This window comes from Carassius gibelio, chromosome A23 (assembly GCF_023724105.1).
Source record: "Carassius gibelio isolate Cgi1373 ecotype wild population from Czech Republic chromosome A23, carGib1.2-hapl.c, whole genome shotgun sequence".
Taxonomy (NCBI): Eukaryota; Metazoa; Chordata; class Actinopteri; order Cypriniformes; family Cyprinidae; genus Carassius; species Carassius gibelio.
This window is the reverse complement of record NC_068393.1, coordinates 25,115,391-25,138,707: the sequence shown is the minus strand read 5'-3', so window position 1 is coordinate 25,138,707 and position 23,317 is coordinate 25,115,391. Positions and strand designations below refer to the sequence as shown.

At 38.3% G+C, this 23,317-nt stretch overlaps 2 protein-coding genes and 1 long non-coding RNA gene across 3 annotated transcripts in view; 1 reads left to right on the top strand and 2 right to left on the bottom strand.

Moving 5' to 3' along the window:
• LOC127944177 (C-type mannose receptor 2-like) overlaps positions 1-23,317 on the top strand; it is a 159,923-nt gene that overhangs the window by 83,455 nt on the left and 53,151 nt on the right. The window lies entirely within an intron of this gene.
• On the bottom strand, positions 1,314-10,230 carry LOC127944182 (uncharacterized). The gene is made up of 3 exons (XR_008150297.1): positions 10,068-10,230; positions 9,279-9,401; positions 1,314-3,509 (listed from the first exon to the last, which is right to left on the bottom strand). It is a non-coding gene; the product is annotated as an uncharacterized LOC127944182 (long non-coding RNA).
• LOC127944173 (uncharacterized) lies at positions 12,452-15,824 on the bottom strand. Its single transcript, XM_052539989.1, has 2 exons — positions 12,723-15,824; positions 12,452-12,575 (listed from the first exon to the last, which is right to left on the bottom strand). Exon 1 carries the CDS (start codon positions 15,729-15,731, stop codon positions 12,975-12,977), a length of 2,757 nt encoding a protein of 918 aa, XP_052395949.1. The 5' UTR covers positions 15,732-15,824; the 3' UTR covers positions 12,452-12,575; positions 12,723-12,974.

Here is a 23,317-nt window from a genome sequence, read left to right as displayed (position 1 = left end):
AGTTAGTTCATACTTAAATATAATTTTATATGCAATATTACCTTTTCTTTTCATCATCATCTTTAAGAGTTCATGATCATTTCTGTTCAACTTTATTTCCCAGTTGATAAATCCATCCACGATTCATAAAACACAACACAAGCAACTGAGGTACAAGAAGTATTGACATCCAAAAGTCATTGAAATCATTTAAGAATCAAATCAAAAGGTAAAAAAAAAAGCCTCAGGTCAAATATTCATTTATTACCAATGAAATGTTTGACAAAAACTTCCTGCTCCGATGTCCAGATCTGAATTTAAAAAAATTACAAACAGGCTCCGAAGTCCCGATCTGAATCAACCGAGTCGTGAACAGGCTCCGAAATGCCGAACTGAATCAACCGAGTCGCGAACAGGCTCCTAAGTGCCGAATTGAATCAATGAAGTCGCGAACGCGGTCCGTAAGTGCCGAACTGAATCAACGGAGTCGCGAACACGCTCCGAAGTGCCGAACTGAATCAACGGAGTCGCGAACAGGCTCCGAAGTGCACAACTGAATCAACGGAGTCGCGAAAACGCTCCGAAGCGCCGATCTGAATCAACCGAGTCGCGAAAAGGCTCCGAAGCGCCGAACTGAATCAACGGAGTCGCGAACATGCTCCGAAGTGCCGAACTGAATCAACCGAGTCGCGAACAGGCTCCGAAGCGCCGAACTGAATCAACGGAGTCGCGAACACGCTCCGAAGTGCCGAACTGTATCAACTGAGTCGCGATTAGGCTGCGAAGCGCCGATCTGAATCAACCGAGTGGCGAACAGGCTCCGAAGCGGCGAACTGAATCAACAGAGTCGCGAACAGGCTCCGAAGTGCGGCTCTGAATCAACCGAGTCGCGAACAGGCTCCGAAGTGCGGATCTGAATCAACGGAGTCGCGAACAGGCTCCGAAGTGCCGATATGAATCAAAACAATCAACAATACATCCTAAAAGAGTTCTATTATTTTTTTAGAAAGAAAGAATACATTTTACTGACCCCAAACTTTTGAACTCTAGTGTTTATTGTTAGAAAATACTTCTATTTTAAATAAATGCTCTTCTTTTTAACTTTTCATTCATCAAAGAATGCTGACAGAAGTATCACAGTTCAGCAGCAAAACTCTGATAATAAATCATCATATTAGAATGATTTCTGAAGTTCATGTGACACTGAAGACTGGAGTAATGATGCTGAAAATCACAGAAATAAAATAGATTTTAATGTGTATTTAATAGAAAAATGTTGTTTTACTTCATAACAATATTTCACTTTATTCCCCCTGTACTTTTGATCAAATAAATCAAGTCAAGTCTGCTTTATTGTCAATTTCCACATGTACAGTACATACATACAGAGAATCGAAATTGCATTACACTTAGACCCCGGTGCACACAGATAACATTAACATTAAATCCTAAAAATCTATTTCAAATATAAAATGTAGATACAAATATACAATAAGGGAATGTAAAAAAGGCATATAAAATATTAAAAATAGTTAAATAAAGCAGCGCAAGGCAAATGACAGATAGAGTCCAAATTCAATGAAGTGAACATCAGTGCAGATAAAAGATTTTTAGTGCAAAAAAAAACACTTTTTAATAAATGCAGTTTCGACCACATTATTCTCTATGAGTGTACACACACCGGCGGCGCCATTCGGCGTCTGTCCGCGGTGCCCAGCTACGACTCGGAACGCTGTTCAAATTTCTGCCGCGCCACAGAGCGCCATCTGCATAGTTTTATATAAAAAAAAAAAACATCATATTTGTTACAAATCGTTGTTCATACATTACACCAAGATACCACTGCTGCAAAATACTACTTATATTAGTTGTACAGCTTAATTAAAATGTAAACATATACAATTAAATGTATAATAAACGTAGTGCTTTTAATATTTTATTTTTCTCTTGAGACATTTTTACATACGCGAAATATTAAAGTATTGGCCTGTGGAACATTTGCCTGTCAATTAAGCTTTTATCAATTAAAATCATATATTTAAAATAATAATAATAGATGAAGCTAAAACTCACACATCTTGCTGCGAAATTGAGCTCGCGCATATAGAATGTGCGCTTCCGGTGTGCGATGCCTCGAGTTGTCCTACATGTGGCGCGACGCAACGCGGCGCTTCTCGTCCGGTGTGCGACCGCCTTAAGAATATTTACTGTATTGCACAAGTTAGTTCATACTTAGATAGATATAATTTTATTTGCAATATTACCTTTTCTTTTCATCATCATCTTTAAGAGTTCATGATCATTTCTGTTCAACTTTATTTCCCAGTTGATAAATCCATCCACAATTCATAAAACACAACACAAGCAACTGAGGTACAAGAAGTATTGACATCCAAAAGTCTTGAAATCATTTAAGAATCAAATCGACAGGTTAAAAAAAAGGCCTCAGGTCAAATATTCATTTATCAACAATGAACTGTTTGACAAAAACTTCTTGCTCTGATGTCCAGATCTGAATAAAAAAATCACAAACAGGCTCTGAAGTGTCGATCTGAATCAACAGAGTCTCTGATTACTGACTGTGGAGAAGACTCTTTCAGACAGAGATAGGTGCAGGACAGCTGATAGAGAAGAGGAAGAGTGTGTTTCTTACCCCAGCAGCAGAAGACAGGCTCTTCTGAGGGAAGGACAGGAGGCTTGATGCAGTGTTTTGCTGTAGAACAAGGCTCCTTCTCAGCACCTGATCTTCTTCAGGAAAGAGTTCCTCTAGTGTAGAGGCAGACACTCAGATTTCTTGCAAACTGGAATCTTTTAATAACATTTAGCATTTTACTGTAGTCATGTTCATTGTTTTTATTATAACACATGGAAAGTTTATGAGTAAATTGTTAAATGTGTTCTTCCTCCTCTTCTTCATCCTGGGCCTGCTGTCAACATCCTTCTCTGAGCTGAAAGGGAGGATCATCTTGTTAATGTTGCTCATGTATGTTCACAACCAGTCAAAATCTGGAATCTTTTCTTTATGGCTTTCAAGAGAAGTCTCAAAATTAAAAAAAAAAAAAAGTAATATTGTAAAATTACAAAAGTCTTCTCTACCACTGGTATTCAATTTTATGCATTCTTGCTATTAGCCCCCATAAAAAAATAAATAAAAAAATAAATGTAACTGTAGTTTAGACAAAAGTTTTGGGCAGCACAACTGTTTTCAGCGCTGATAATAATCAGAAATGTTTCTTGAGCAGTAAATCATCATATTATCATGATTTCTGAAGATCATGTGACACTGAAGACTGGAGGAATGATGCTGAAAATATAGCGGAGCATCACAGAAATAAATTACACTTTTAAAATATATTTAAACCTTTTGACCAACTGTGTACATTGCTACATTTAAATGAAAACTCAACTTGTAATAAACAATGCACACATTCTCAAAGAAATTACAATCTGGTGATTACTTCCTTCCCTCACTGCTGTCAGTTCCCTTCAGTCATTCCCAGACCTCCTTGTTTTTAATCTTTCCCTCAAATCTACACAAACAAACAAATACGTTTATAGACAATTTGAAAAAGTCACAAATTGCAATAGTTATATAACTATAATCACAATACTCAATTTTATATATATATATATATATATATATATATATATATATAAATATATATTGAATCGGCACACAAGTTTCGGGCTAGTATTGAATTGGCAGATTAGCGTATCATCCCATCATAGTTACTACAGTCAAAACAATGAAACTCTCTTCAAGAGCGCACAATAACTGAGATTTAAAACTGTTAAAAGACTCAAAATATTGCACAGATATAATACACAACATCAATATCTCATCCCTTGGTGTTTTGAACATTTCTATGAGTAATGCTACACGCTGTGACTCTGTGTTGCGTATTAATCTGCGCACTGGTTGTGTTTACGCGCTGCACGCTGTATAGGAGCCATACCCTTTCGTATTATAATACATTAGCACAATGAAAGATTAATAAGTCTTTCTTGTTCTGTCCCATCTACCACATGTTGCTGCCTTCATTACTGTGCTATACATTTAAAAGAAATGTATTTTACAAACACACACATACATATATATATATATATATATATATATATATACACAGGGTCGAAAATCTCATCTAAATCTTGCCGGGGGGGGGGGGGGGCAATAAATATAACATAACACGAACAAGTTTTAAACCAATAAAAATTGTACTGAAGGATATGTGTACAGAGAGGAAAGCCTTACTATTGCATGGAGACCGTTCCATTATCCTTCTTCTCAAAGTTTCTTTCTGGTTCAATGGAAAAGCTGACTTAATTGATGGAAACATTCTTCAAAACATTTTTTTTTGTTGCAATGTTTTTGAACTTGTTTACACAATCAAGCCACCAAAATACAATGGAATTTGAACTTAACTTCAACTTTTATTTATTTATATAGCACATTTAATAGCAATGTTGTTGCTTCACAGTTCTAATTAAAACATGCATATATAAAAACATTTGCCATGCCTAGCAAAATGAAGGCATACACATTCTTAGACATACACCCTCACACAACTGTATAGTGAGATCGGTTTAGACGTGAAAATGAGGGGAAAAAACTATTTAACTAAAATTATTACATCAATGACTGATTTGTTCAAAAAGTGGATTCATTGAGTAATTGTTAATTCAATTTTTATAAAAGTCTAAATCACATTGTTTATGCTAATATCTGGAGAACAACTGCACTCTTAGTATGATGTTATATTAGATTAAGTATATTAAATGAAATAAACCGACCAGTGGCGGCTCGTGGATTTTAAAATAGAGGAGGCAAACTAATTGTATTGGTCTTGGCATCCATGCGATTGTTAATATTATTATTTGCTAAACCACTTTTAAATGGCTTTTTGGCGGCATTTTAGACAGAAACCGTAAAGAAAATATATTCAATATCGATACTCATTATAAATATTTGGTAAATTATCAGCCCAGCTGCTCCGGGAGACGTTCAAACCAACTTTATAAAAACAGGCTCAAACTAATAGCACCTAATTTATGTCTCTATGATGGTGGGTTGATATCCCAGAAGGGAGGCTAGCCTCCTCTATGATGTTACTTTTCTCAGCACTCCTCAGCGCTGAAAGTGAACACTCGATGCTGATTGGTTCCCCTGGCCTCCCCCTCCCCTTCTCTTACTTAGCGGTTGTAATTACATCAGCAGATTCGGCACATTCGCAATAGAAAAGCGGAGCTTTCATGTAATGGTATTACAACTGTGAAATTACAAACAAAACTATATACATTCTGAGACATGAATTGAAATGAATAGTGAATTTTATTAACATTAAATCTTTTTTAACCAAAATTTGGAGGAAACTGTGCCTCCCCTGCTTCACCCGACGAGCCGCCACTGAAACAGACTAAGGGGACATTCACATATTGCGTCTTTTGCACGCTTAAATTCGTTATTTCCAATGTAGGCGCGCGGTATGCGCGCTCATAATGGAAGCGACGCGATCGCGACTTGCACGCGGTGCGACATGCCGGTTTTTTCCAGGCGCATCCGCACCACTTCGAGTTAAAAACATCTCAACTTTTCAGAATACCGCAAGCGCAGGTCATGTAACTTCCTCACCTTTTCCGTAACAACGTTGAAAGCTCAGCCAAGATGAAGGAACAGCTGATAGCTGTATGTGGATTTTCTAAATTAATGTAGTAGCAGAGCTACTGCAAGCAGTTTTTATTGCTGCAAATCCATTTATCCATTGCTGAAATTTCCGCGTTTTCGTGGAGAGAGCAGGTCATGGTTGCTTAGCAACGGCAGACTCCTCAGGAGCGCAAGCGTCCGAAGGCTTTGGGGGAAAAATCCATAAACAGTAAAAGAAATGGACACAGCGACCCCATTGGAACTCAATTGAGACAAATGAAGCCCAGTTTTAGCGTTTTTTAGCACTTCCGTTTCTGACGCGCAGACTCAAACGAAGCTTGACGACGTCAGCAACCTGTCTGACAGATGTAGATCTTCTAGTAGCTGTGCGTGCAAACTGCCATCGTTAATCTTGCAGAGACGGCGAGCTTGAGCGGGGAGTTCTTTGTCGTGAGTGAGCAGGAGTAAGTATTATGATTAATTATTTTGTATAGTATTTTAAAATGTAACGCCAGTACGCCATATTAAGTTAATTGCCTGCGAGCTTCTCCTCCTGTCTGTACGGTAATGCGACAGAGAGCCGAGTGGTTATGACGCAATCGTTAGCCTATTTTTTACAAAAACTGTTTATACGGGGCAATAATGTAACACAGAAGGTAATGGAGCCCTTTATACATTGTCGTGTATCTTTAGAAATAAATAATGGACAAACAGAGTCTTTAAACACCTCAGATGTAAAGTTATTCGCTGTCAAAGTGACTCCAAAATGAATGGGAGTCAATGGGAATGCTAACGCAAGTGAAGTTCTGCTAAAAGATGGCAGCCCCCACCCGACTTCAACTTCCGGTCGAGTTCCTTGCCCCTTGGAAAAAATCAGAAAGCGGCGTGCCTAGCGTTTTCCACACGTTTTTAGACGCGATATGTGAATGGCCCCTTACAATACGAAAACTTCTGCTTAACACAAAGAGTGACGATGGCGGAGACAGCAAAACGTTTCCAAAGTGTGGTTATACTTCTCTAGAGTTGATGCAGACAACGCTGGTTGTCATAAGTGCAACAAAATTTTTGCATGTAAGGTCGGAAACACAAGCAATCTGTCAAAGCATCTTTCAAAAGTGCATTATGTGCAGACAGAGAAATCCAAAGTTTTTGACTGCCTAAACACAACACAAAGTAACACAGTAACACAAAACAAAGTACCGATAAGAATACCGTTAAAGTACCGGACCGTTAAGCAGTATCGAATAAGAGTAGTAATACCGTTAAAACCTTAACGATACCCATCCCTAGTAATGATTCACTATTTAACTGAACAGAGATGACATCACTGAATTCAATGATGAACTGCCTTTAACTATCATTTTGCATTATTGACACACTGTTTTCCTAATGAATGTTGTTCAGTTGCTTTGACGCAATGGATTTTGTTTAAAGCGCTATATAAATAAAGGTGACTTGACTTGACATCTATTAATTTTTTTAACTTGAGACAATAGTTATTCATTTTTATTGGCTCAAGTAATAAAATATAGATGTGTATCATTTACCTATTTTTTTTAATTGGATGAATGAAACACTTTGCATCTTTGTTTTATTCGCATCAACATTATTTGATTTTAACATTTTGGAATAATGTATTTATATTGCATACTTTTATTTAGTCTAACTGGTAAAGACCTTTTTTAAATTTAAAACCAAATTTAAAAACTAAAATACTGAATGCTGATTAAGAAATCTCTTATTGAATGTGTGTTGATTGGACTTTAGAACTATGCAGTTGTTGACTTTAATTTGGTTACAGAGAATTAATCTTTTAATTTAAGGTCAATTCTATGTAGTTTCAACCCAATTCAAAAACAAAAGCTAAATGCTGATGTCAGTACCATCTATGTTTGTATTGAATGTAGGCTACTTACTGCGCAGTTACTGCCGTTAGTTTCAGATGGTTACGGTTATTGTTTTCAATAGCCAAAAGCAAGTTTGGCTTATTAAATAAAAATAAAAAAAACATCTCGTGTATGCACACTTTCCTTCTTTCTTGTTTGTTGCTTAAAGATTAAAATTAATCGGAAATCGGAATCGGCCAGTTTGCTTGTAAAAAAGTCGGTATTGGAATCGGCCAAGAAAAATCATGATCGATCATCCCAACACAGAAGTATATAAATTATACACTGATTTTAAAAAAATTTCAAAAAACGACACTGATATCGGATCAGAATTACTGTCTCTTCTCATATTGACAGCCAATCACATTAGTTTTCTGGTATTGCATGCACTCGATTGGCTTGCGTCTGCGCTAGGGTATTTGCATAAGACGTTCTGACTGGAGGACGGCTGCATTGGCGCTTGAAAAGTTTTCAACTTCTATTTAGAATTAATTTCTAGAATTAATTTCACCATGCTTGACGTCACTTAGGGCTGTGAATCTTTGGCAATGCAGCGATTCGATTCGATTACGATTCATAGGTTTTCGATTCGATTCAATTTTTGCAAATTTAGAACGAATAAATTCGATTCGATTCACAATTAGATTCGATTCGATTATAACGATTCGATTCTGCATTCTTTAAGTGCATTCACGGGATTATTTAAATGCTTCTACTAAATTCTTTAAATGCTTAGTCAGGGGGCAAATTACAGTAGCATTTATGTTTAGAGAACCATAGGTTAGAAAACAAAAAACAAAAAAAACTTTTGTCCATTGTTAAATGCTAGTTTAATGATGCCACATGGCATGCGTAAAAATGTATGTAAGCCAAGTTTTTAAAAAAGAGCTTAAAGAGTATTATGTATAAGCTAACATTTAGTCACACCAGGGGCGTAGCCATAATTTCAGAAGTGACAGAAATGTCAAATACAATCATTTTATGTATGTAGCCTATATAATAATAATAATTATTATTATTATTTTTTACAAGGAATTATCTTGTTTTTTAATAACTTTTAATTAGCCGTTATAAATCAAATTCACTGCTGGACAATAATCAGTTATTTGTAATCAATATTTGTTTTCTAATGGCAATTTTATGATTGTTTTATATACTAGGCTACATTTAATTAGCAATTATTTACATTTTCTGCACAGAATAAGGTAGAAAATATACAAATATACTTTATATTTTCTGTACTGTAATAAATGTCAATTAGCACTGCATCATTCATAAATTGTTTGTGGGTTTTTTTTTTAGTTTCATCAGTTCATTCACGTGAAGGACAGATAAGAGGCACGATTCACGAACACTCTTCAAGGTCTCCATTAATTTGTGCGTGTAGTAATATAATGTGTATATATTTTGAAAGCATTGAATCGCTATAGAAATCGCGATTCATTCAATTCTTAGCATTTTGAATCGATTACTGTCCAAGATCGGGCGATTCACGATTCAAAAATCATGTTTCAAGATCGATGCTTACGAATCGACAGGGTTTGTAATCGATGCATCGAGAAAACGAGTGAATCGTTACACCCCAAACGTCACTCCATTTAAAAGTAAACAAGAGGCGTTGACGCCTCGTGTGATTGGGCGTTATATGTCTGGACACCGATGCACAAATCTTTCAACCATGAGAAATGTAGTTCCAGCACGGCCTTGCATCCAGAACAGCAGAATAGTGAGGATGACCTGAAACACATAACAACTGAAATCAATTTAAATACCTTGCCTGAGTGATGCTGAAACAACCAGGTTTAGTTTTTCACCCAGGATAAACTGCTTCCTGTGGAACAGTCTCCATGAAGAATGATCTCTAGATCCTGGATCCTTGATGCCATTGTTACACCCTGATAAAGGGGGAAATAGAAATTAAAAAATGAAGACACAAACTCATGCTGTTGTCTCTGCGTCAGTCTGTATTGGCTGTGATGTCTCTTTCATCAACAGATATTACTTATAAATAACAGAACTTTGAATAAATGAATACATCTGTACATTAAATCACATAAATATGTGTCTGAAGCCAATCATACAAATACATCACTTCTTCTATAACATTCACAACATAACACCCTTCCTTCAGTGTCCTCTTGCAACTGCAAAATGAGTTATTTCCTCATGATGACAATACAGTTAATTTGTTCTTCAGTTACTTTTTCCACTTTTCATGAGAGAGATAACCATTCAGAGTCCCATTCTTGAAGAAACACTATTTCAACAGTGTATTATAAAACACTGAACTCATTATGAAATACACAAAAAACATGAACTTCATTACACATAACTTTCAGTTGACATTGTACAACTATACTCTTCTGTTCCATTTAAACCACTGTGACACATCTCATTTAGTTTTCTCCACCCTAATGATTAGCATGTTTAGCATAGGTAATATTACAGTCTTTGTTTGCCTCAAACACCATGCTTTCGCATATATTCACAGAAATATCCAGTCTCATGACTACTATATCAGTTTAACTCATGACGAAAATATGTTGTTATGTATTTCATACCTGATAAACGGGGAAAATAGAAATTAATAAATGAAGACACGAACTCATGCTGTCGTCTCTGCGTCAGTCTGTATTGGCTGTGACGCACAGCACACGTCACATCAGCCACAACCTGCAACCTTAGATCTCCCCCTAGTGGACACTCCAAAAGTACACTTAAATCATATATATTGATTTTAACCTGTTTTTTCTTCTCTCTCTTTTTTTTTTTTTTTACAATCGAATCACATTGATTCCATCATTTATATGATCATTTTGATCTTTACTCTTTTTAACCTCTACATCAGCTTCAGGTATTTCATTTATTATTGTTCAATGAACTGTTTGAAGCAATATTACCTTTTTGTTTCATCATCATCTTTAGGAGATCATGATCATTTCTGTTCAACTTTATTTCTCAGCTGATAAATCTGAATCAACGGAGTCGCGAACACGCTCCGAATTCCCGATCTGAATCAAAACAATCAACAATACATCCTAAAAGAGTTCTATTTTTTTTATTTTGGAAGAAAGAATCCATTTTACTGACCACAAACGTTTGAACTCTAGTGTTTATTGTTAGAAAAATGATGCTGAAAACACAGAAATAAAATAGTTTATAATGTATATTTAAATAGAATTTTTTTGTTTTACTTCATAATAATATTTCACTGTTTTTCCCTGTACTTTTGATCAAATAAATGCAGTTTCGATGAGTAAACTCCTGTAAAAAAATAAATAATAATAACCATTTTTTTCATCAAAATAAATCCTTCTGATCCCAAACTCTGACCAGTTTGTGTGTGTGTGTGTGTGTGTGTGTGTGTGTGTGTGTGTGTAGCACTTACACACTAATCCCCACAATAATAAAGATGTTAAACACTCACCTGAAGAAACAATGTTGCATCATAATGAAAGTATGTGTAACATACACTTTTCTGTAAACTGAGCCAAACATTTTTTCACTGATTTAGGGTAGAGTAAGAATATTTACTGTATTGCGCAAGTTAGTTCATACTTGGATATAATTTTATATGCAATATTACCTTTTCTTTTCATCATCATCTTTAAGAATTCATGATCATTTCTGTTCAACTTTATTTCCCAGTTGATAAATCCATCCACAATTCATAAAACACAACACAAGTAACTGAGGTACAAGAAGTACTGACATCCAAAAGTCTTGAAATCATTTAAGAATCAAATCGACAGGTTAAAAAAAAGCCTCAGGTCAAATATTCATTTATCACCAATAAAATGTTTGACAAAAACTTCCTGCTCCGATGTCCAGATCTGAATTTAAAAAAATTACAAACAGGCTCCGAAGTCCCGATCTGAATCAACCGAGTCGCGAACAGGCTCCGAAATGCCGAACTGAATCAACCGAGTCGCGAACAGGCTCCGAAGCGCCGAATTGAATCAACGGAGTCGCGAACACGCTCCGAAGCACCGATCTGAATCAACCGAGTCGCGAACACGCTCCGAAGCACCGATCTGAATCAACCGAGTCGCGAACACGCTCCGAAGCACCGATCTGAATCAACGGAGTCGCGAACACGCTCCGAAGCACCGATCTGAATCAACCGAGTCGCGAACACGCTCCGAAGCACCGATCTGAATCAACCGAGTCGCGAACAGGCCAGGGGCGTGTCTAGAGCATTTTCAGTGGGGGGGCCATGCTGGGGCACTGCCTCCTAATGGGGTGGCCGCCACTGCCCCCCCCCCAAAAAAAGCGAAATTCTAAAGTGTATTACGTATATCCTATTGATTTTATTATTATTTTTAACTTGAATAAGTTACTTGTAAACAAATGTAGTAATAAAGCACATTTTTGATTACTTTAGTTTTTGTCATCCCTGTATATATCCATTAAGTTAAATTTGAGAATACATATATATATTTTTTTTTCATTGAAAGAAACTCCCTATATCTTTACTTCTTTTCATGGCTTGCCACTGCTTTCTTCCCTGCCTTCAAAAGAAACACTTATGTGTGTCTGTTTTTCTCAATCTCAAAAAAAAAATTCAAATTGTAAATGAAATGCACAGAATGCATCCACAACATTTCATGTGTAAATGGCTAAGTTAGGCCTGACAATTTAACTGACTCTCTAACTGACTTACTCTCATGCATTAACAAGTAACGTGTCACCAGACAAATATTATTATGGAACATTCTGTGCGCATATTGTCATTTGGTGCAATCTTGCTATATGTGGTCACTGTCACAAAATAAACTGATACAAAATATGCAAATCAACATGACATGTTTATTGTTTGATAGCCCCCCATCGTATTTTACTTTTATTGTGTTTTATTAAACGTTGATTGAACATTCGATTGAAATCAACCACGACCAACGCGAGCAGAGCCTGACGGGGTAAAAACATTGATCTGAGAAAACCATACAAACATTGTACTGGCCTTATTAGACTTCTGGCATCTAACTATCCAGTAAGTTAAACAGTCACTCAAAAAACCTCGATGGAGACGTCAAGTCGTTTATGAAGTTTATGAATCAACTGTGAAACTGTAAAATACACAAAGGATACAATTACTAAGTATGAAATTATTAACAATGATTATGTAAAGATAATTAAGCTAAGAAAATATCCATCTTAATGTCAAAATAACCTTCTTAAAGAATCACACAATAAATTTAACACTATGTACTTACAGACGTTGCGTCTAACAGATGCAAAGAAGGATGATGTTTAAGGATTAGCCAAACAGCTACCACATTTTGATGAACTACTGCAGTACTACTCACATTTCCTGTTTCCTGAACTAAGAGAGTACAAGTGACTACTTTTCAAAATAAAAGTCCTCACTAAACAGACACATACAAAATAATAAACATTTCTAATAAATCAAAATCAATTCAGTCCAGCACACTCCCCGCCTGGGATTTTAAGAATCCCAAATCAGTTTATCCATCTGGAGACAGAAGAAGGATAAGTTCGGAGACAGGACGTGACAATATTTTTTGAATGCCATCCTTAGTCACTTTAATATCAGCTTTCCTCACCAGTCCATCTTTGCTTAGTGAAGTTTTCTCAACAATTGCCATTGGCCACTCATTTCTGTTAACTTGAATGTTCTTTACCAAGACAATATCACCCTCTTTCAAATTAGATTTTTTGTCTTGCCACTTTTGTCGGGATTGCAAAGTACTTAGGTATTCCTTTTTCCACCTTGTCCAGAAGATGTCTGCTAACCTTTGTACTTGTTTCCATTCTTCCCTGAGCAACTCGTTATTCCCAAAGTCTCCGGGAGGGGGAGGTGTTGCACCAGTCTTTTGTGTCAAAAGAGTAGCGGGGGTGAGAATAAAGGGAAATTCAGGGTCGGAAGAAACTGGGATTAAAGGCCGTGAATTCATCACTGCAGTGATTTCCGCCATGAATGTCGTCAAGACCTCATGTGTGAGACGGGAATTTCTCTCATCAAGTAACATGCAATCAAGGATGCGACGAGCAATCCCAATCATTCGCTCCCAGTGGCCGCCCATATGAGAGGCGTGAGGGGGATTGAATATCCAGGTGCAATGCTGTTCTTTTAAATATTTCTGCACATTCTCCGAATTGACACAAGATGTATCCATTCTGAGTTCTCGAGAAGCTCCAACGAAATTTGTGCCACGATCTGAATATAGATGCTTAACTGGCCCTCTGATTGCGAAAAATCTTCTTAAGGCATTAATGAAACTACTAGAGCTCATTGCCTCTATCACTTCGATGTGAACTGCTCTTGTACACATACATGAAAACATAACTGCCCACCTCTTGGAATTAGCTTGACCTCCTCTGGTCTTACGAGCAGTCACTTCCCATGGTCCGAAAACATCAACACCCACATAGGTAAAGGGTGGTGCTATTGTCAACCGTTCCACAGGCAGATCAGACATCTGCTGATGTCCTGTCTTCCCTCGCAGTCTTTTACAGGTTACACACTTGAAAAGCAGACTACGTATGCACCTTTTACCTCCTACTAGCCAATATCCAGCAGCTCTGACAGCACCCTCCGTGAAGTGTCTGCCCTGATGTTTCACAGCCTCATGGTAATGCCGTACAATCAGTGTTGCCACATGATGTGTACCTTGGATGATGATAGGGTTGACTTCACAAGTTCCCAGATCTGACCTCACGATACGCCCACCTACTCGAAGTAAGCCGTTGTTGTCAAGGACAGGAGATAGTTTCCTCAACACACTCTTACGAGGAAGGTTATGAGTGGCAACGATTCTCTGAATCTCTGTTGGATAACTCTCATATTGAGCACTTTTCAACACGAGAATTCTCGCTTTTTCCAGCTCTTCTTCAGTAGGACCTTTACAGCAGATATGCCATCCTCTACAACTATCATCTTTTGAGTGTTTGGAGAAAGAACTGGCAATGTGAATCAGACGTGCTATTGCTCTAATGAGAGTGTTAAAGTTAGAGAATCTGCTGAATCTCTCAGAGTTCCATGTGGACTTGGGAACTTCAGTTAGGTTTGTACACACTTGTGGACGTATCTCAGAATCTAAGGCTGGATCCACAAGCTCAAATGATTCCTGTGATTCAGACTGAAACTGGGAATTATGCAAGAAGCGTGGGCCTGTGAGCCACGAAGTGGAACCTAAGAAAGCTGCAGGTACAGATCTAGATCCGTGATCTGCTGGGTTAAGTTCTGTGGGAACATATTGCCATTGTGCTGGTGAACTGGATTTTAGGATTCGTTGAACTCGGTTGTTCACGTAGACATAGAACCTCCGAGTTTGATTACAAATGTAGCCTAGTACTACTTTACTGTCAGTGTAATACCAGATATGATCGAAGGTTATGTCCATCTCTTCCACAATCAACTCTGCAATCTCCACTGCTAATACAGCAGCACACAACTCCAGTCTTGGAACAGTAATATCTGGCTGTGGTGCTAATTTGGATTTTCCAAACAAGAAGTTAACATCTGTGTGACCATGATGATCTGTCACCTTCAGGTATCCTACAGCAGCAATAGCCTTGACTGATGCGTCCGCAAAAACACAAAGTTCTTTACTCTGGACATCAGACAAAGGGATGGATGTGCAAACACGTGGTATTTGAAGCTCTTTTAAATCTTGAAGAGAATTTTTCCATTTTCTCCACTCAGCCTCCATGTCCTCTGGCAAAGGTGAATCCCAGCTCTCGCCTTGTTTGGTAAGTTCCCTCAACAGTAACCTCCCTTGTATGGTAACAGGCGCAAGGAATCCAAGAGGGTCATACAAGCCATTCACAGTAGATAGAACTCCTCTCCGAGTGAAAGGCTTGTCATCATCTGAAACATGAAACACAAAAGTGTCTGTTGCAACATTCCAGGACACACCAAGGCTACGTAGGATAGGAAGACCATTTGAGAAAAGTTGCAGATCCTTAATTCCATCAGCACGATCTTCCGAAGGAAAAGCTTCAATCACGCTTGGACAGTTGGAGATAATCTTGTGCAGTCTAAGATTAGACACTGCAAGCATCTCTTGTGTACGTTTGAGAAGATCGATCGCCTCTGCCTCTGTAGCACACGATTTCAGCATGTCATCAACATAAAACTCCTTCTCCACCAGCTTTCTGGTGTCACTGCCGAAACTCTCTTCATATTCTTTGGCTGCTCTCCGTAGGCCATAGATAGCCACTGCTGGTGATGGGCTATTCCCGAAAACATGCACACGCATTCGGTGATCCACAATCTCACTGTTAAGGTCATTGTTTCTGTACCACAGGAACCTAAGATAATCCTTATGATCCTCCCTTACCAGAAAACAATGAAACATGTGCTGTATATCAGCAGTAATAGCCACAGGCTCTTTACGGAATCTCATCAGGACTCCTAGCAAGCTGTTATTCAAATCAGGGCCTGTGAGAAGCACACTGTTTAGTGAAACTCCCTCAAAGGGCGCACTTGAATCGAAAACAACACGTATTTTATTAGGCTTCTTAGGATGATACACTCCAAACAGCGGCAAGTACCACACTTCCTGACCATGCTTGAGAGGCGGTGCAATCTCTGCATGCTCATTTTTTAGCAAGTTGTCCATAAATTCCAGGAAATGTGCTTTCATTTGTGGTCGCTTGTTAAGAGTATGTCTCAGTGCAAGAAGACGTTTCAATGCATTGTCTTTGTTGTTAGGTAGACTTTGTCTGGGCTCTCGAAAAGGTAACGGAGCAACCCAACTATTACAGCTGTCTTGGAAGACCTCTTTGTCCATGATCTGGAGAAACCTAGTGTCTTCCACAGATGGAGCAATCTTATGATCATTCGCTGTATAGGAGAAAACTGAACAACCTATGTTTTCACCATCAGACACGAACAGAAAGGGGTCCTTGAGTGAGGCTTCTAGAGATTGTTGCCGTTGTGGATTAACATCCAACTTCTCTTTTACCTTGATTTGACTGTAGCATGGACTCAGAAAGCTGTGACGGCCACTTTCCAAGATAAAAGTCTTGAAAGTATGAACTGAAGGTGGCCTATGAGCTCCTTTGAGACACACATCCCCGACGACAACCCAGCCAAAATCCAGTTTTTGAGCGAAGGGGGCATTATTTGGGCCATTAATTTGTTGGCGCACTTTGTGCACTTGAAGGATGTCTCTGCCCAGTAATAGAAGAATCTCTGCATCAGAGTCAAGAGGTGGTATTTCCTGTGCTATGTGTCTCAGGTGGCTGTGATGGAACGCTGCATCAGGAGTCGGAATCTCTGTACGATTGTTTGGAATCTGATTGCATTCTAAAAGAGAAGGTAGAGGTAGACTTATCTTTCCATCAATGGATTCCACAATGAAATCAGAAATTCTTCTACCTGCTGTCTCTAGAAGGCATGCACAGGTTTTTAATGTATAGGGCAATGGACTTGTTTTGATGTTGAAGATGTCAAAGAAATCTTTTCTAACCAAAGACCGATTACTTTGCTCATCTAGGATAGCGTACATCCTCTTTGCTTTCTCTTGATGTCCAGCTGGATAAACAGAAACTAGACAAATTTTTGAACAAGACCGCGCACTCAGACCTTCTCCGCAGACTTCTGTGCATTCAGATGTAACTTCATGACTATCTGATTGATCTCTCTCCCCGCCATGCTCTGAGGTAGGGGTAAATGCCTGCGATTTCCATGGTGCAGGACCTGGATGAAGAGCTGAAAGGTGATGGTCACTACCGCATTCTTTGCACTGAATTTCCACAGTGCAGTTTTTGGCGATATGGCCTGTAGAAGAACAGCAACGGTAACACACAGACTGCTCTTTCAGGACCTGCATCCTCTCTTGTAGAGATTTCTCTCTAAACCCTCTGCATCTTCTTAAAGGATGAGGTTTTCCATGCATTGGGCAAATCTGATTTGGACTAACTGATCTCTTTTTCTGTTCAGATTGTACTTTAGTTGAGGTACTAACTTGAGTCTTGTGAACGGATATTGGAATTTGTCTTTGTTTCTCAAATCTTTCTCCTTTCTCATATTTTGCATGAGGAAACGTACTAAAACTGGGATCTGTGCGTGCTTTTGCTTCTGAGCGGACAAAATTTGCAAACACTGAGAAAGGTGGGAAAGCAACACGATGCTCTTGTTTATATTTAGATCCAAACAACATCCATTTTTCTTGAATATTATAGGGAAGTTTCTCAACAATAGGGTTCACTCCCTTAGAAGTGTCCAAATATGCCAGACCTGGTAAGTATCCCTCAAGCTTTGCAGCTTCTAGTTCAGAGAGGATGTCTCCTAAATCTCGAAGCTTTTGTGGGTCTTTGTTTGTTACTCTTGGGAAGTTTTCCAGTTTAGCAAAAAGAGCAAGTTCAATTGCTTCTGGAGAACCGTATATTTCCTCAAGTCTCTGCCATGTCATTATCAGTGCAGCTGCCGGGCTTCTGATATTAACAGCTTTCAGTCTCCGTGCATGCTCAGAAGATTCTTTACCCAGGTATTTAATCAAGAGATCTAGTTCTTCTGCTGGTGAAAGACCCAGACCAGAAATAGCACCCTGGAAAGATGATTTCCATGCCCAGTAATTAATGGGCTTATCATCAAAATAAGTAAGCCCCGCTGACACAAGCTGTGTACGAGCTACATACTTTGCAAGGTCATAGGTAATGGACAAGGAATCTCCTTTATCAGAAGGTCCACTCTGTATTTGGTAGCGACGAGGAGAAGCCTGCGTTTGGGTGGCATCTTGAAACATGTCTACACTAAAGTCCATGTTTTGTGAACTAATTGGTAAGTCCTTGAAATCAGTTTCACTTTTAATTGGACTAACAAATTGAGAAGATTGAAGTTTTGGTTGCGTTTCTTTCTCTCCACTAGAGGGCAGTGTACCACTACTAATCTCAGATTGTATTTTTACATAATTTGCTGTACGATTTCGGCTGTCCTCGATGGGAACAGGCACCGATACTCTACTGGCTGCACTACGTTCTGTTTCCAGAAATGCTTCTTCCAGTACCTGGGCTTCTGCCAAAGCAGCATCCTTTTCCTTCTCCTCTTGCAAAGCTTCCAGTGTTGCTTGAAGACGTGCCTGTTCAACTTTCAATTCTATTTCTTTTTTAGCGTACGCTGCTCTGGCTTGTGCGGCTTCTGCTTTTGCTCGTGCCTTGAAAACAGCTATGCTGGCACTTGAGTGACAACTGGATGCTCTTGAAGAACGTCTGGATGTTTTTGAGGAACGTGTGCTGACAGAGTGCACATCTTCAGCTGTGCCTTTAAGATCCACTAAATCTGTCTGACCTTCTGCCATACTTATATGAGACTTGATCACATGCAAAAAATCAAGTTGATGTGGTAGAATCTTTGGAATATCTAAACCTTGATTCCATGTGATTCATGAACGTCCTTCTCAGTCTGATGTATTAACGTCTTTTCACTGTACTGGCCTTATTAGACTTCTGGCATCTAACTATCCAGTAAGTTAAACAGTCACTCAAAAAACCTCGATGGAGACGTCAAGTCGTTTATGAAGTTTATGAATCAACTGTGAAACTGTAAAATACACAAAGGATACAATTACTAAGTATGAAATTATTAACAATGATTATGTAAAGATAATTAAGCTAAGAAAATATCCATCTTAATGTCAAAATAACCTTCTTAAAGAATCACACAATAAATTTAACACTATGTACTTACAGACGTTGCGTCTAACAGATGCAAAGAAGGATGATGTTTAAGGATTAGCCAAACAGCTACCACATTTTGATGAACTACTGCAGTACTACTCACATTTCCTGTTTCCTGAACTAAGAGAGTACAAGTGACTACTTTTCAAAATAAAAGTCCTCACTAAACAGACACATACAAAATAATAAACATTTCTAATAAATCAAAATCAATTCAGTCCAGCACAAACATTTTAAACCATACATAAAGGTTACCTACCAGCTCTTTGTTTGGTGTCTTGTGATGTTTCGTTCTTGAACGACGAATCTTTAATGTGACTAGGGAAGAACAAGTCGTCTCTATGACGGCGACATCACTTTGATTGTTTTTTTTGTTTTTTGTTTTTTACAGTGGATTCTAATCTTCAAAAATGACCGTGTTGTATGATTTATATCTTTTGAGTTTACCCTTCAGATTAGACTATAGAACTGTAGTGTTACTTGTTTAGGATTCAAAATGCTTTTAATTTATGTCATTATGTCCTTTTTGAGCAAGCATCTTATACATATATTATTAAAAATGGATTAAAAATTAAACTAGGCTATAAATACTTTATTAGATTATTAGATTATTATATAGCCTAGTGTTTATTTACTGATAGACAGTCAAAAAGACAAATTAATCAATATTTTATTTATTAAAAGGTTTTATTTATTTATAAAATAATAACATCACAGATCCTCAAGAAACAGTAACAAAAACACAGTGACAGAAATGTCAGAAATAGCGCATGGGTCTGTCACGTGATTAAGGAATGATTTGAACCCGAAGACTTGTCAGACACGAGGTGAGTTAATCACAGACTGAAGACCCAGGTCAAGAATTAATTAATTAAGTCCAAGATCGCGACGAGCGTTGTTTCTCTGAAGACGCTGCACTTCTTTGAATCCCGAACATCAGTAGAGTCTATAGACTGATTTGCCATAAAATGAACCAATCACAAGACATCTTATAGGGGGGGCACCTGGGGTGGCCAATCGAATTTCAGGGGGGGCCGGTGCCCCCCCTAGCCACCACGTAGACCCGCCCCTGGAACAGGCTCCGAAGCGCCGAATTGAATCAGCGGAGTCGCGAAACACGATCCGGAAGTGCCGAACTGAATCAAAGGAGTCGCGAACATGCTCCGAAGTGCCATCTGAATCAAAACAATCAACAATACATCCTAAAAGAGTTCTATTTTTTTTTTGAAAGAAAGAATAAATTTTACTGACCCCAAACTTTTGAACTCTGTTTATTGTTAGAAAATACTTCTATTTTAAATGCTCTTCTTTTAAACTTTAATAAAAGAATGCTGAAAGAAGTATCACAGTTCAGCAGCACAACTCTGATAATAAATCATCATATTAGAATGATTTCTGAAGATCATGTGACACTGAAGACTGGAGGAATGATGCTGAAAATCACATAAATAAAATAGATTTTAATGTATATTAAAATAGAAAAATGTTGTTTTACTCTATAATAATATTTACCTTTTCCCCCTGTATTTTTGATCAAATAAATGCAGTTTTGATGAGTATACTCCTGTACCAATAATCCTTTCAGCTGTCCGAACAGTTCTCTGTAGTCTTCTGATGTCTGATTTTGTTGCTGAACCAAACCAGACAGTTATTGAAGTACAGAGGACAGACTCAACGACGGCCGAGTAGAACTGTTTTAGCAGTGCCTGTGGCAGGTTAAACTTCCTCAGCTGGTGAAGGAAAATACAACCTTTGCTGGGCCTTTTTAACAATGGAGTCAATGTGATTGTCCCACTTCAGGTCCTGAGAGATGGTGGTTCCCAGGAATCTGAATGACTCCACTGCAGTCACAGTGTTGTTCATGATGGTGAGTGGGGAAAGTGCAGGTGGGTTTCTCCTAAAGTCCACGATCATCTCCACTGTTTTGAGCGTGTTTAGCTCTAGGTTGTTAAGACTGCACCAGACAGCCAGCTGCTCAACCTCTTGTCTGTAAGCAGACTCATCACCGTCCTGGATGAGGCCGATGACTGTAGTGTCGCCTGCAAACTTTAGGAGCTTGACAGAGGGGTCTTTAGAGGTGCAGTCGTTGGTGTACAGGGAGAAGAGCAGAGGGGAGAGAACACATCCCTGAGGGGCACCAGTGTTGGTGGAGCAGCTGTTTGATGAACAGTTAAATGTTCTCTACTTATGCTCATAAACGTGTAATATCCTTATATTTATTTGTTAACCCTCCATCCTAGAACATTCCTGCATCTCACTCAATCCTATTCCATTATCATTTATAGCACAATTGTTTATACACTTATTTATTTGCCAATTTGTAAATCTCTTTTTTTTTTCTGTGTGTTGTTGTCTCTGTGTACTGGAAGCTTATGTCACTAAAACAAATTCCTTGTATGCGTAAGCATACTTGGCAATAAAGCTCTTTTTCTAAAAAAACAAAAACAAAAAAAAACATAAAAAATCATTCTGATCCCAAACTCTGTGTGTGTGTGTGTGTGTGTGTGTGTGTGTGCATAGCACTTACATACTAATCCCCACAATTATAAAGATGTTAAATACTCATCTGAGGAGGAAATAATGTTGCATCATAATGAAAGGATGTGTAACGTACACTTTTCTGTAAACTGAGCCAAACATTTTTTCACTGATTTAGGGTAGAGTAAGAATATTTACTGTATCGCGCAAGTTAGTTCATACTTAAATATAATTTTATATGCAATATTACCTTTTCTTTTCATCATCATCTTTAAGAGTTCATGCTCATTTCTGTTCAACTTTATTTCCAAGTTGATAAATCCATCCACAATTCATAAAACACAACACAAGCAACTGAGGTACAAGAAGTATTGACATCCAAAAGTCATTGAAATCATTTAAGAATCAAATCGACAGGTTAAAAAAAAGCCTCAGGTCAAATATTCATTTATTACCAATTAAATGTTTGACAAAAACTTCCTGCTCCGATGTCCAGATCTGAATTTAAAAAAATTAAAAACAGGCTCCGAAGTCCCGATCTGAATCAACCGAGTCGCGAACAGGCTTCGAAATGCCGAACTGAATCAACCGAGTCGCGAACAGGCTCCGAGGTGCCGAATTGAATCAATGAAGTCGCGAACACGGTCCGTAAGTGCCCAACTGAATCAACGGAGTCGCGAACACGCTCCGAAGTGCCGAACTGAATCAACGGAGTCGCGAACAGGCTCCGAAGTGCACAACTGAATCAACGGAGTCGCGAAAACGCTCCGAAGTGCGGATCTGAATCAACTGAGTCGCGAATAGGCTCCGAAGTCCCGATCTGAATCAACCGAGTCGCGAAGAGGCTTCGAAATGCCGAACTGAATCAACCGAGTCGCGTACAGGCTCCGAGGTGCCGAATTGAATCAATGAAGTCGCGAACACGGTCCGTAAGTGCCGAACTGAATCAACGGAGTCGCAAATAGGCTCCGAAGCGCCAATCTGAATCAACCGAGTCGCGAACAGGCTCCGAAGCGCCGAACTGAATCAACAGAGTCGCGAACAGGCTCCGAAGTGCGGATCTGAATCAACTGAGTCGCGAATAGGCTCCGAAGTGCGGCTCTGAATCAACCGAGTCTCAAACAGGATCCGAAGTGCGGATCTGAATCAACGGAGTCGCGAATTGGCTCCGAAAGTGGCGATCTGAATCAAAACAATCAACAATACATCCTAAAAAAGTTCTATTTTCTTTTTTGAAAGAAAGAATAAATTTTACTGACCCCAAACTTTTGAACTCTAGTGTTTATTGTTAGAAAATACTTCTATTTTAAATAAATGCTCTTCTTTTTAACTTTTCATTCATCAAAGAATGCTGAAAGAAGTATCACAGTTCAGCAGCACAACTCTGATAATAAATCATCATATTAGAATGATTTCTGAAGATCATGTGACACTGAAGACTGGAGGAATGATGCTAAAAATCACAGAAATAAAATAGATTTTAATGTATATTAAAATATAAAAATGTTGTTTTGCTCTATAATAATATTTACCTTTTCCCCCTGTATTTTTTGATCAAATAAATGCAGTTTTGATGAGTATACTCCTGTAAAAAAAAAAAAAAAAACATAATTCTGATCCCAAACTGTGTGTGTGTGTTTGTGCATAGCACTTACATACTAATCCCCACAATAATAAAGATGTT

What these genes read in the sequence shown, in the direction of transcription:
- LOC127944173 (XM_052539989.1), bottom strand. Translation starts at nt 15,731, where the DNA reads ATGCGTGTGCATGTTTTCGGGAATAGCCCATCACCAGCAGTGGCTATC.